Below are 16,014 nucleotides of genomic sequence, written 5' to 3' on the forward strand. Positions count from 1 at the left end.
GAGTCTTAGTATCGTAAAAAAAAAAAGCTAATCACAGTTAACTACTACGGGGACCTGTTAACAGTATTGTTAGAAAAAAAAATAATCACAGTTAACTACTACGGGGACCTATTAACAGTATCGTAAAATATATATATATATATATATATATATATATATATATATATATATAATCACTCAACTACTACGGGGACCTATAAACAGTATCGTAAAAAAAAATAAGAAGAAGGCTACATTTAATCACAATTAACTACTACGGAGACTTACTGTAACATAATAAAAAAAAATTTAATCACAACTGCTACGGAAACTTATTTACAGTATCGTAAAAACTGATTGGGATTCTCTTTACATACGACATCCGTAGCTGCGACCACTCCTAGCATTCTTAAGACGGGAGCACTGGGCTGAGAGCTGTATTACGATGCTATGGAATTTTCGTAGTGCTTTCTTATCTTATCGGTGCAGTATGCATATTATGTCTTGGTATTTTATGAAATTCTTATGATTGTATTGTAAGTAGTCTTCTTGATTTCGTAGTGTCCCCTTTCTTGTCGATTTAGTATGCGCATTATAGTCTTGTATTCTCCATATGAAATGTTTATATTCGTATACTTAAATAAAACTTATATCCCTACTTTGAGTGGCTTTAGAGATTTCCTAGTGCCCTTTTTCTTATCGATATAGTATGCATATTACGCTTCAAATTACACACATAATTTGCGTAAGTAGCATACATGAAGGTAAAAGGATGTAATATGCTGATAAATAGCATAAGAGGAGACGCTACGAAATCTCGAGATGCGCCAGCCAGCAATATCGAGATCCAGAGACAAACTTATGAGAACTCCTTGTCGAAGCACAATTTGTTTTGAAAAGGGGGACAAGTTAAGCTTCAAATCTTCTTGTTTGTATTGGTCTGTCGGCATCAATGAAGCTGAATTAAGTGGGGGAAATCATCATGAACTAGGTTATATTTTTGTAGGAAGGACAAGAAAGGACTGCAGAAACTTACCATGTCCCTTTTTTTTCCTGCAAATCAAATTGTGAGTTACGAGAAAGGATTCATCGGAAGTTTGTTTGTGAATCCGGACCCCTGGCACATTGAACACCTTGCTGCCAAATCTAGGGAGGAAAATGAAGTGGATTGCAACAGGTCCGAGAAGAATACCTGTGGGAAACACAAGCCGTGTACTGGGATTCTAGGTGTAAAGAAGTTTCATATTATCATCAGATTCCTTACAGTCGATGAACCGTTTATCCAGAATCCCGCACAGGTCCGCCAAAAAAGGTGAGTATGATGGGGGATGGTAGGTGGAGGGTGTTTGCGGCCACCACCATTACCATATTCATGAGAGCCGGGCCAGTGCAGTCTGTAGCAGTGGGGCGACGCGACCCTCACCAAGCGAGGTTGACCCTTGTCCGCTCCCGCGCCGCTGCTGTCTTGCTCACCAGGAACAGCTGAGGGATGACCTGCATTTCACATCTTCCTGCGGCCCTCCTACCTACTCTACACCCCACCATAGGACACGGAAATGTGGAAGTGAGGCCCAGGAACTAAAGTAAAGCAGAGAATGCTAGTGGTGGGTGCACAAGAGAGGTAAAGTCCAACAGAAGGCAGTTTTGGGTGGTGTTCAAGAAGACGGAGAGAACACAGTCGCGCCATGATCAGCCAGGCATCATAAACACTGCAGTCGTCTTGATAACGGGACGAAATACGTCATTTGAGGCAGAGGTGTATATCTTCACAATTATTTATAGTAAATTTTTTTATTGACAACTGTAGAGATACAGCAGTTGTCAAAGGCCAGTAGTCGTAGGCTTACTCTTAAAAAAAAAAAAAAAAAAGCGAATAGGACGCCATATGGCTAGCAGAAAGAACGTTTTATTCTAAAACCAACCGTAAGAATCAGTGGTACAGTACTTTATGCCCTCGCACTCACAAGCACCCATACCAACGCAGGTTTCTAATGCAGTTTTACCTTACACTGCAAAAGCCTATGTAAAGTTACTGGCTGGAAGCAAGTCACTTCTCCAGTGACAGAAAATATGGCCTTACTGATTAGTTGCCCTTCAGGACCCGTGAAACAGAGCTTACAAATGGATTATAAATCTGCTGCCATGTCAGACGTACGCAAACCGGCCGCCACATAGGCTATGTAGTACATACAGAATTGCTGTTAACTTTTATCCTCATTTGTCACAGAGACTGTGAGGTTCCGTGGCACTAGTCGGAGTATAAAGTAAAGGAAGCAACGTTTAGCCGAGATGACGCACATACACCGTATCCTCAGTGTCCTCTGTGTCCCGTGCTCCTATCCTCAGACAGAGGTGATGAGGACAGGGCATCAGTGTGCGCGAGGGGCCACCGGCAGGTGATTGAGAAAGTAGAGAAAACTGGTTTCGAGGCAGGCTAACTGTTTGAGGTGGGAGTAACAGACTGAATAGTATATCTACCGGTCTGTTTATCTTGAGATAGGTGAATGGGGTATCTGTAAATGATGATTTTTTTTTTTTTTTATCAACACTGAAAATATGTAGGCCACGGCACGATCGCACTTGGCTGTGGTAGGATGAACTGTCAAGTGGAGTTTAGCGACCGTCATGTAATTTCTCATACTACCACTAGTTAGGTTCAAGCCAAAATATGATACCAAAGTACTGTACTACACTCTCCATATTCTGTCGAGTAGATTTTTCCCTAAGGTGCGTAAAATCATCCGGCGTTAGCCACTGACCAGAATATTATAACGATGTGTGACACCATTCCTAAACGGTTCTGACTTGTAGGCCAATACAACCTACTTGGAAGACCTTAAGTGGAATGGTCATGCACCTTCAAGGCTTAAGCGATGTGAAAGATTGATAACACATACGCATGATCCTCCACCAGTAGCTTACGATGTTGCATGTATGTTTATCTATGTCTTAAATATTTGTATTGATAACTTTAGAATACTACATTTGATGGGTCAAAATCAGACTCTCCTTGAATGTTGGGGAATTTATTAAAATGGCAGTAAGAAACTGACGAAGAATAAACACGGGTCTGTCGATTTTACTGGCAAATAGATGAAAGTGACACGTATTTTCCTTCTTTTTCTTGTTTTAGTCGGTGAAAAATTCCATTTATACAGCGCCTCATCAGTGCTGACTGACATATAACGTCCATCTCATAGTGTGTAGCTACTGTCTTACCCACACTACCCTCACTGTCCCACTCCACGTTTTTCTGCCCCCCTTAACCACGTTCCTTCCTCTTCCCCATAAATTTAAACATTCAGATCTTTGGGATTCTGGGCATTTTATTCTGTACTATGTATTTGTCTAGTTACCTGTTCAATTTATTTATTTGTGTATTTATTTACTTACTGGCTTGTTTTGCACATAACTTTATATAGGCTTAACCCATATCACATGAGGCCACGTTAAAGGAGGGAAGGAATAGTAAAGAAATAGCACCAAGCCCAAAAATAGCTATATGACACTTGGGCAGAAGGTAACCTAGTCGATGTTGATAGAATCGACTTTGGTAAGTACTACGCTGGCACAGTAGCGTAGCTACCGAAAGCCATGAGGAACATACAGTTGTTCAGAACGTATCGTTACTCAGGGGTATGATGAATACGAAACTCAACATTTCAATAACTGATGACTCGGAAGGGTTAGTACTCATGCGTGGAATACGTATCTGTTAATAAAGACGATAAATATTATTTAGTTCGTCTTTCTATTGGCTACAGTCATGTAATAAAGATTTTACTGGTATGAATATATTATACTGTTAGTGCTTGAAGCACTATGAGAATGATGGCAATTACGTCATGCGAGGAGCTACCATGTAGAAATCGATGGTTGCAAAAGCTCCTTATAAACCGTGATTCGAGTATCATATAGACTGTTAATAATAGATACAAATATTATATCTTTGTATTTTTGGTGTATTAAACGTGACATCAGGGACCTTGGAAAAATATCTGCAGTAGTCATAAACCACAGTATTTGCAAACCACCACTCATGACTGTGAACATGATGCTTATACAGCAATACGTTGGACAAAGACTTCCGGCACCGCCTCTGAGACTCGGTAAACATCCATTCTCCAATTATCATAAGAACAGTGTCTAAGGAGCTTTTGCTGGTATTCAAAGAATTGTTGCACAGTGCATATATTGTTTTATACTGTATTTACAGAATTGTGTACATCCATATCGCTGCACGTATTACATCAAACAACAGAAAAAACTTTCCTCATTCCATGCAAAACTATAATTATTGGATATTCAGGGTTACCAGCAGCTACCATGGCCCCTGCTTGTTTTCATTTCCATCGTCGTTTGTGTCATATTGTTTAGCACAACATCATAACGATAATTTTCTGTGCAACTGTACGCCCCCACCCCAACATATAGCTCGCTCTCCCCAACCTGCCTCCTCCTGCTCAGCCCACAACTTTGTGATCCTGTACTGGGAAATGAACAGGCCAACCGGAAATATCTGCATGGATGAGTATGTTAACAAGTTTTCAGTCACAGTAGTATTACTAAGCCTTTCTAAGATATAGGCTACATAAGAAGAGGATTATTAACTCTATTTCGTGTATAATGTAGACTACATAACTGTAACCTTTACGTACTATTGTGGTCTATTCTCTGTTCATTGTAGGCTATGCTGAATTTGTGCAGATTAATAGTCTTTATGAGCAGTAGCGTAGCTGGGGGGCGTGGAGCCTGTACGCTACCCACAAATCGCTGGCGCCCCCTCCCTCCAAATACCCCCTTCCCCCACTCAGCCCACGATTTAGTGATCTCAATGTACTGGGAACTGAATAAGCAAGAACCGAAATTATCATTATTGATGAGTTTGTCGTAATAGGCTTTTGGTCAGTCACAATAATAATAGAATTAAGCCATTCTATTATATTTATAAGGAAATGATAATTAAATCTACTTTATTCTCTGTACTATATAGAATACTTATCTGTAAAATTTACATATTATTGTGGTGTATTCCTGTACGGTGTAGGCTATGTTGAATTAGTGTATATTAAGTCTTTATGAGCACTAGTGTACCTACCTGGGGGCGTGGTACATACGCCCCCCACAAATCGCTGAACCCCCCTTCCTCATTCAGCCTACTACTTTAGTGATCTCAGTGTACAAGGAATTGAACAAGCAAGAATCGAAGATATCAATATGGATGACACTGAAACAAGATTTTGGTTAGTCACAGTAATAGAAGAATTGAGCCATTCGAACACACACACACACACACACACACACACACACACACACACACACACACACACACACACACACACACACACACACACACAAAGTTTAATAAATCTACTATAGTTTCTGTTTGTGGTAGGTGATGGTGACCATCATCCACTTACTTCATGTAGTGCTGCCTACTTCTTCCTTGACTTTTATCATTCTTTTTCTGTGTATGCCCTCTTCTCTTCCTATTTCTCCCATATTTTGTCACTTTTTATTACTCTTCTTTCCCTTTCAGGTAGCTTTAAATTGAGTGACAAGCGAAATGGTTTCCTGTAAGCCTGGAAACCATTTACAACACTGGACGGTAGCCATATAACCAGCCCAAACATGTTCCCAATGTGTCAGCAGGTGGGTTGGGGGAGGGTTAGTGTCCCTCCCCATAAAACAACTATTTAAAAGACAAAATACTACCCCTTAAAGGATTATGACATCTGGCTTTAGACAGAATGATAGATAGGTAGATAGAAATACTGACTAGGTGCTGCCCAAATGTTCCCGAAATTTTAAAACAGGACGGAAACTGTTTCTCGTACGTTGTGTGGATGCTATAGTCTGACAAATCTAAACATAGGGTTTGGGTGGAGTCACCCCCTCCCTACACTGTTGCCATGTTTCCTAACCCTACGATGTATAACGCCTGTGGTTTGTGTAGTAGGAATGATACATAAACATAACTCATACTAATATAACTGTAATGAAAGTGCTGACATGTATCAAGGAAGAATAAAACTATTCTGCATACTATATTATACGATAATAGAGAAACGTGGCATAAAAATTTGGCAGTGTTGCTCTAAAAATATTCTAATTATTATTTACTTCCCCAACACTTCTAACATTGCTAATTAATTTAGCAAGTATAATTGCAAGAAAATTTGAAGGGGTAAAAGTGGGAAGAGGCGATCCTTTCATAATTAAAATAAATATATCAAACAGCTCTGGGGTGGCAGTACTCACGCGACACGTGTTTGTGTGTACGCTATGGGAGGTCACCAACCCCCTACAGGATTTAGGCCTATTGGGGAGAGCTCTATAAAAAAAAACGCGCCGTGACTTTTACCTCAAGGGTGGTGCGGAAATAAAGTCAAAATTATAATCCATACATAAAAATGGAAGTAAAAAACCATGGATGACACATAACAAAATCTAGCGAGAGAGAGAGAGAGAGAGAAATAATAATAATAATAATAATAAAACTTTATTTCCACTAAACAGTGGGTATTCTTATACATTATACAGTAGTACAGCATACAGTATGAAAGTTCTATACACAAGTTGATACATATGGTGGAGAATAGTGACAGAGAGGTAAATGGTTTAAAAGGTGTGGGGACACTTAGGTTAAAAATAGATCAATTAAGGGATTTAGGAACGAAGGCAGTGGGAAGGATTAAGACAGATGGGATTGTAAGATTAGGGAGTTTGAGCAATAGGGTAGAATGTATGCTTTCAATAAAAGTATAGCAATTATCAACGGCTAATTATTATACAGGTGTTGATGGTGGGGGTCTATATTTATAGGAGGTGTTGGTGGTGGAGGTATAGCGGGTGTTGTTGATGGGGGTGTTGTTGGGGGTAGGGGTATAGGGGGTGTTGGTGGCAGGGGTATAGGGGGTATTAGAAAAACGGAGATCACAAGAGGGAAACAGTGTCAAGGTCATCGCTGATGGAGAGGTCAGCTCGGAAACGTGGCAACAGTGCAGGGAGGGGGTGACTCCACCAAAACCCTACGTTTAGATTTGTCAGACTATAGGTGGCAGGGCACGAACCCTTTGTTCGTTAGTGTGTCAAGTGGTATTGTGCAGGGTGGATGCATTCATTTCATGTGTGTGTGTGTGTGTGTGTGTGTGTGTGTGTGTGTGTGCTCTTAATCGTTGTGTTTGGGTTAGTTTGTGAATTTTGTTATCTAAAAAATGATGGATATGAAAATGCAACGTGTGTGCATCAAGTTTTGTGTGAAACTCGGGAAGAATGTAGCAGAAACTCATAAAATGTTAAAACAAGCACATGGTGAAAATGCTTTGGGGGATTACACAAACCTAGAACTAGTTTAAGCTTTTTAAAAACAAACAGACGTCAACAGATGACGATGCACATTCTGGTCGTCCCTCCAGCAGTTCAACTCCTGACTGTGGCTAAAGTTCATGAAGCCATCCTCGAAGATCGCAGGAGGACAGTCCACAATGTTTGTGGTACTGTTAGCCAATCGCATGGAACTTGTCCATGCATTTATGAGGTGAAAACGTCCAGACAGGTGGTGCACAAACAAAATGCACCCGCACACATAGTCCTTGTTACCCGTCCCCACACCGGAGGGGCTAGGGGATGGGTATTGTTTTCACTCGGTTTGTCTGTCTGTTTGCTTGTCTGTCTGTTACGCGAAAGCTACTGGTGCGATTTTGATTTAAATTACAGGGATGATTGGCGATGACCTTCTGATTACCCGACTAAACTTTGGGCCAAACTGAGGCAAAGCCCAGGCTGTAGGCCCAAAAAATATATTAAAAAAAAAATCGTTTTTCGCCATAACTCCCTCCAAATTCGTCATATCGACATGAAACCAAACCCTAATAGTGCATCTTTCAAAATAATCTGCATCTTATAACATCCCTGTTTAGATCAGGGGGGTCACCCTTCAGTTAATGCTTAGGGGGGGTCAGTGTCAGATGGGTTGGGTCTAAAATTTCATATGGGCATAAAATCATCAGTTTTCACCCAGTGTACGCCAAATTTGATATGTGACATATTTGACTAGATATACTGTTGTGTTTATATGTCGACACTAAAATGACTGCCGGGGACGAGTTGGCTGTGCCTTGGCACCACTTCTTGTTTTTCAAAAGTTTTGGCATAAAAAAACATGCCGGTTGTCCCCCACCCTCCGTATTCACCAGATTAGGCCCCCTGTGATTTTTTCCTCTCTCCAAAAATAAAAATGCAACAGAAAGGACCAAGATTTGACACCATTAAGGAGACCCAGGAGAAAATCACCGAAGGTTCTGAACACTGATGCTCTGTGACTTCCAGAACGCTTTTTAATTGTGGGAGAAGCACTGGGATCGATGTCTGCACGACCAAGGAGACTACTTTGAAGGGGACGGTGGTGACTGGGACATGACATAATTTTTTTTTGTTTTCCTTTTTTAGTCAGATTTCGGGAACTTTTGGTTTGCACAACGTACATACTGTTATGGTAAGTATCAGGAACACACGTAGGCATAGTTACATTAATAAAAAATGATGAAAAGAGCACAATAAGGAAGAAACACATACCAGATAGAGACTAGAGATGGGCTTGAAGTAAGGGGTTCTGAGGCTAGGGGATGGTTAGTGGTCACCACCACCTGGGATTAACTCCTCGAGTAGTGCTTCAGCTCTGAATCTCTCAGAGCCATCAGAAACCATGCATTTTGCACCAACATTGTCGGTAGAAACCAGCACAGGTGCACGATAACGAAGTTTTTTTAAACCAAAATATGCGCAATGAACAAAAGGGATCATTGTAATTCACCGGGTCGGTCAGGATCACTTGATGGTCGTGATCGTCAGCTTTTACCCTCCCGGAAGGGAGCTGGGAGCTCATATAGTCCGATCTAAGGGCAAGGCTGTGACCTCCACACACGCACACACCCGTCCCCTTGCTCAAGGGGGACAGTAACCACCCACTTCGTCAGTGAAACTTTTTCGCAACCTGAGCGAGGCGCGAACTCCCATCCACCAATTGGCAAGCGAGAGCGTTACCACTGCACCAGCGAGCGGTGTGTATATATATATATATATATATATATATATATATATATATATATATATATATATATATCATTATCATCATCATCATCATCCGGACCTCCTTTCCCACCCTAGGGCAGAGTGAGGAGTTACAATGTCCAGACAGCCCAAATTTGCCCAATCCAATGGGCCACGCTTCCATTCACTCATTAATCAAGCCCCAGGAATCCTGGCTCTATCGGATAGGCCAAAAATATTCACCACGTTCTGTAGCGTCACATAAGCGTATCTGATAGAGTCAATCCGGATGCTGCCACGTTAAAAAAGGGTGCCAAATCCCTGATCATGCACTTCTCCTTATAACATTCATCAAGCCAGCTCGATCTCTCGTCACTCAGTTCCCTAGTCTCACCGACTTCCAAACCTCTCGTCCTCACACACTCGTCCACCATATCTCTCCACCTCCTTGGCCTACCTCGCCTCCTCCCTTCTTCAAATTCGCTCAGATATACCTTTTTCACCACTCTATTATTATCCATTCTCTCCACATGACCATACCATCTCAGTACACTCTCTTCGATTCTGGTGTCCACAAACTTCCTCACTCCACATCTTTCGCGAACCACATTATTTCATACCCTATCCACCCTCTGTACTCCACATACATTCCTCGGCAGTCCCATCTCCACTGCTCTTACTCTTGACTTTTCATTTTCATGCCACACCATAGTTTCACATCCAAATGTTAAAGCTGACACTAACACTCCTTCATGTAAGCCTCGTGCAGCTGCGACACTCAAGCTTCTGTTTCTTATCAAGGCCTTCATTGCACCAGCTACTTTTCTTCCTTGTGTCACTCTACTTTCCACTTTTTTTGCACATTTTCCTCTTTTCTATCACTGTACCCAGGTATTTGAACTCTTTCTCCAATTTCAGCCTCTCTCCATTCACTGTAAAATCGCACTGTGAGTCACCTTCTCTCTCAATAACCATCACTTTACTCTTTCTACATTTACACTCAAGGTGCAACGCTCACAGACATCAGCAAAACTCTGCACTAGCCTACCAAGTTCTTGCCCGGTATTTGCAAGTAGTACTGCATCATGAGCATACAACGAAGCTGAGATATTCCATCCATCATCAGTGATTACCAACACCATCCCCTTCTCCATTACTCGTGTTTTTACTTCTCTTACCACCCATTCCATATATACAGTATATTGAACAACCATGAGGACATCACACAACCTTGTCGCACTCCCACACCGATCGTGAACCATTCACTTAGATGCCCATTAACCCTTACACATGCTTCACTACCACCATAAAATCTCTTGACAGCACCTAGCAGCTTACCATCTACACCGTACATGCACAAAACTTTCCACAATCCTTCTCTGTCCACTTTGTCGTATGCTTTTTCCAGATCCACGAGTGACATAAACACCTCATGGTCCTTCTCACATGCCTTCTCGGCTGTCTGTCTCACTGCAAATATTTGATTCACACATCCTCTGCCCCTCCTAAAGCCACCCTTTTCATCACTCACTAGGACTTCTGATATCTCTCTTACTTTCCCTGTAATAATTCTTCCATATACCTTCCCTACCACACTCAGTAAACTTATGCCACGATAATTCTTGCACTCACTTCGCTCACCTTTGTTTTTTGTACAGGGGTACAGTCACATCCTATTCCAACTCTTCTGGAACAGTTTCACACATCCATCCCTTCTTACATATCTCCAACAAGTACTTCATTCCTCTCTCTCTTTCTCTCTCTCTCTCTCTCTCATATATATATATATATATATATATATATATATATATATATATATATATATATATACACACACCAGCAGGGGTACCCGGCATTGCCGGGCCAAAAAGCCGAACACTCTAATCCTGTTTGTTCTAGTTCAGTCTTTCTTTCTTCTCCAAAAATACCATGTACCTCTTATGCTTTTGAAGAGGGATTAAAAGAGGTCCAGGAACTTTCTATTTCAGCTTTCGCAGACTAAAGCACAATACTTGTGCGCACTTGTTTACTATTACCAGTGGCCTCAAATGACCTCAGAGGTCAACCTCATGTAGTCACGTAGCCTATGTCCGAACTGGATGTCATGTGAATCTCCATGCCAACAGTTGGGCTGCTGGGTCCAGCCGTTCGAGCGTGTGTTACTGGTGACCTCAGATGACTTCCGGCCGATGACCTCAAATGACCTCTGACCAGTGACCTCAAATGACCTCGGAGGTCAACCTCACATAGCATATGTCCGAACTGGAGATCATGTATGCCAAAAATCTGGCTGCAGGGGTACACGGTGTTGACCTGGTCAAAAAGGCAAAAACTCCATTGGTGACCTCATATGACCCAGATCTGAATTTTGACTCCCAAAAATCATCCTTGGGCCACCCTAATACTGAATATATTTGGGTCTGGGGGGTCTCTCTGCCTTGGTTTGGGCGTGATTGAAGGACAAACAACCAACCAACCAATGCGGCTCTGTTATGTAAGTACTGTATATATATATATATATATATATATATATATATATATATATATATATATATATATATATATATATATATATATATATATAATTACGTGCTTTGATCATATTATTCCTGAACTGATGTGATTGCACCAGAGAAAATATGAAGTTGCTTTAATTGACCTGTGTCTGAAACCTGATTCCATGTAACTGGACATGAAGTCACGAGACAAAAATAATTTGATGTAATTGGCTCTTGAGTGAAGAAGTGTTTGAATTGGCCAGAAGTTGCCAGAAGGAATCCAAATTGACCCAAACTAATCTGCGTGAGAGTCCTTAATTGAAGTGAAATTACAGAACTGCAGTTGAAGTAGCCTCAGTAGTCCATGGTGAACCAAGCTGAACCCAAATTGGCTGAATGGACCAACCACTTTATATGGACCTTAACTGATATACAGTAACTGGACCCACTCTAACCAACTTGAACCTGCACTGGCCTGAATTAACCTGCTGAACCTGTGCATTACTGAGTATGAATGCCACATGGTCACAGTAACCAGGTCACTCTTTGTTTTGGAGCTTTTCATACACAATATTTTTTTTTTTTTTTTTTTTTTTTTTCCCCTCCAAGTTAGGGCACAGACTTAACCCATTCCCTGAGGCCCAGCAGTCCTCTCACGTATCTTACACCTTCACATGACACCCAGCCCATTCCCTGAAGCCCAGCAGCCCTGCCATGTCAGACACCACATGTCACCACTTTGGCACTAATAGCTATCATCCACATTTGAACTCATGCTAGGGCTGTCTCCTTCAGGGGGCAGGGCAGGTTGGGGGGGGGGGATGACATGTTGGTGGGTCTTGTGGAAGATCAGTAAAGTCTGCTTAAATATGATTCGGTTTATCTGACTGTCCCCTGCCCAAGCTTAGGTTTGAACTCGCATCATTTCAGGCAATAAATGACCACCCTACTTACCCCACCTCAAGTTATAGGAAAGGGAATGAAGGAAGGCTGAGATAAGTATCAGGAACGTAATGTCACCAATCAAAGAGTCATTCTTACATCTCCGCAGGGGTGACATCTCCACTTAGGACTGTGTACCTGACAGATCAGTACAGTTAATAGTCAAGTAGCAGGAGACAGACAACTCAACATAATTAGAGCATGACGGCCTACAGAGCCCAACTCAGATTTTTTACCTAAAAGGGACTTCTTAACAGTCTGTTGCCAACAGAAATCAGTTAAGCAACAACATAGTGTCGACCTGGGATGTCATGGTTATGGATGAAGGGCAAGATAGCATGTCAAGCCCAGTCAAAGCACTTATGGTGGTTGCAGTTAGATGCATGCAATGAAATATCTCAGCAAGTGCAATGGTAGATATGTAGAGAATCACAGGGGTTGTCAAAACCCAACAAGCATTAAGAGGAAAGGAAAATGGTGGATGAATAGAGAGATCTAAATAGAGGATGACTTGTGGTAGGTGGTGGCGACCATTATCCACTCACTTGATGTAGTGCTGCCTACTTCTTCCTTAGCGTTTATCATTCTTTTTCTGTGCCTGCCCTCCTCTCTTCCTATTTCTCCCACCTTTCCTGTCACTTCTTAATGCTTTTCTTTCCTTTACAGGTGGTTTTACATTGAGTGACAAGCCAAATGGTTTCCTGCAAACCAAGAAACCATTTACAACGCTAGGTGGTATCCATATAACCAAACCATACGTGCTCCCTATGTGTCAACAAGTGGGTTGGTGGAGGGTTAGTGCCTCTCCCTGTAAAACAAATAACACAAAGTCAAATGGCCACCCCTTACGCGATTATGGCATCTGGCAGTAGATAGGTAGATAGATAGATAGATTTATATAAAATGCATATTCCTCAAATATATAATCATAAGAAAGACTAAAAATATTAAAACTGGAAGGCATGCATATGCTGACTGTAGTATTCAGAAGAGGAACACTTTTACCCACCAACCAACACTCACCCAGACTTGCAGACAAAAGAACCACCCAGCTATGTACCCCCTAGCAACAGTGTTGTCTGAGATACCCAGGCTAATAAGAAAACAATGAAGCTCAGCTGTATTGCTGTAAAAGTGCTCAGCATTGACAATAAAATCCTAAGCAGGCTAATGCAAATACAGGGGAACAGTAATACGAAAATCAACTAGCAGACTGTAGCTGTCATCAACTGTGACTCAGTTTGCACTCAGCTGCGTAGCTTTGACTGAACATATCAGACCCAAGGGACTGATAAAATAGTCAGAGAAAAATAAACTAGAAGCCAGTGAAAGGATGACACAATATGATGACTCATATAGCACCACAAGACCAAGGTACCCAGCTAAAAACTTAATGGAATTACAATTTTATTCTTCCAAGGGCAACAGAGGAAAAGCTGAACCTGAGGGAAATCTGTGATAGACCATGTGATCAGACAGGGTTCATATATGTGCACCTGTGTGTTGAAGCATGCCAAAACAGTAAAAGGGATAAGCTAGAATTAGTACAGAAGATTCTTAACATTTACTCATAGAACTGGACAACCAAGGAATGGTGAGGGACACCTAGGTAGCACAACAAAGATGGTAATGTTAGGCGACCACCTGTTAAATTTTTGAAAAGAGAAGCAAGAGATCTGCATTAGCGCTTGATTTTAACAAGCAAACAAGATATCGATGATCTGGGGGAAGGTTACCATGCTTTCTGTGGCATTTTTACTGGAAATGAAGAAGCAGTACACCCTCTTCCCAGCTATCTGAGTCTGGGATGGATCCACTTGTTATTATTTATAATACCTGGACGGTGTCATAAGCACTTAAGGCCTTTTCTTCAAGTTGCTTCCAGAGAGGGAGTGCAGAGTGAATAAATCCTGTAATTGGAAGGGTACTAATTATGTAAAAAAATATTGTCAGTCCATGCTGTTTACCCTGTCATGTTAGTTAATTAATGGATTATTACACCTTGTTTTCAGATTGAATAAAAGAGTTGAATTAAAATAGTTTCCCACTAAATAACTGTGCAGTATCTGTAACTAAATCATATTTTAATTGATCTTACTTTTTTTTATGATACAGTACCAGTTCATAGTTTAATATGTGACTTTCTTTTAGGTGTCTGTTGAGGCTTCCCTTGATCATCCCTTCTTCGTGTTTCACTCTGGATGGTCATCATGCAGCCCTGAACGAACACAGCAGAAGTATGATCTAAAGGTCCGACAACTGCAAGTTGGAGATGTATGTGTCTCCCTCACCAAAAAAGTTCCAGGGGCTGAACCAGTCAACACTATCCCACCCCCGCCACCTGCCCCAGCCACCACTACTAGCCATGCTCCATCCCCAGAGACATCAACCCCACCCAATTCTTTTACCTCTACCTCTGCTCCTCCTCCAGCCACCACACCACCATCCACTAATGTCAAGAAGGAAACACTGCCATTCCTTTGTGGGTCAGATGTGTCAAGTGTGTGGAGTAAGCCCGCTGCTGCCCGCACCACAGAGAGGCAACATTCCAGTGATGAAGCTCAGCGAGAGGAGAAAGACCCAGGCAGGAAGCGCCGCTGGTCTGATCCAGGCCAGCCCACGTGACGACCACAGCGACTACACAAGTGTCTCAGCCCTCCACTTAGTATTTTGATGTCCACTGAACCCTTAGTTTTGTAGCAGAACTGTAAATGACTATTTTCTTTAATTTGCAGTATAGTTGAGCCACACCATGGATTTACAGCCTTCTGTGAACTCAGCATTTCCCCAGTTTTGAAGCATTGGACTGAACAACTGCACATTGGTCTTACAGTGAAGTTTTTTTTTTTTTTTTATGATGAAAGATAGAAATTGTCTTTTTTTTAATGTTACAGTAATAATTACCATATGCAAAGGGGAGTCAGGAAATAAGCTCATAAAGCATATATTTTTGGTTCATTTATTCATGACCCAGTAGGAACTTTGAATAATTTTAATTGCACAGCAGTCCCATCAAAATTCCACAAAATACCTGCCACAAATGAGACATTTATCACACTGTAAAATGATTTTTTCCCATTCCCCCTTGATGGAATCCATGCAGTGTGTCCTTATCGTCAATTAAATTTATGGCCATCCTGATGTTGTTTTAGTGATTAAAACATCTGTAGCCAGTGCTGAACCAACATCCTAGAAGGCACACATTGAATGCACAGTGAGGTGAGGTGGAAACAGCTGTGACAGTGGCTGAGAATACAGAGGTTGGACTTAGAATAGATAATCCCATGTTTTTGTATGAAAAATATCCCAGTTATGGCAGAGATTATGAGGAAAAGCAGTGGGATCGTATCATATTGTATCAATTACACAGGCTCCTAATGACAGTTGTCCATGCTGCTCAATCTTTGGCAGCCTCCCTGTTCTGTCCCTCATTCCTGAGGTCACACTCTGTGACCTCATCCCAGGTCTTTTTTTTGGTCTGCCTTGCAACCCAACTCCCGACATTCACACTTCCCATCTTCCACACCCAGTTGTCATCCATCAT

The 16,014-nt window shown here is 41.5% G+C and overlaps 1 protein-coding gene across 1 annotated transcript in view; it reads left to right on the forward strand.

Moving 5' to 3' along the window:
• Window positions 1–15,095, forward strand: part of LOC145404690 (uncharacterized) — a 25,573-nt gene extending 10,478 nt beyond the window's left edge. The window contains exon 2 of the mRNA XM_080276242.1: window positions 14,622–15,095. Coding sequence (XP_080132368.1) covers window positions 14,622–15,095 — 474 coding nt within the window. The remainder of the gene's footprint in view (window positions 1–14,621) is intronic.
• The last annotated feature ends 919 nt before the right edge of the window (window positions 15,096–16,014 follow it).

This window comes from Coenobita brevimanus, chromosome 64 (assembly GCF_032717465.1).
Source record: "Coenobita brevimanus isolate Jiangsu-jjx chromosome 64, ASM3271746v2, whole genome shotgun sequence".
Taxonomy (NCBI): domain Eukaryota; kingdom Metazoa; phylum Arthropoda; class Malacostraca; order Decapoda; family Coenobitidae; genus Coenobita; species Coenobita brevimanus.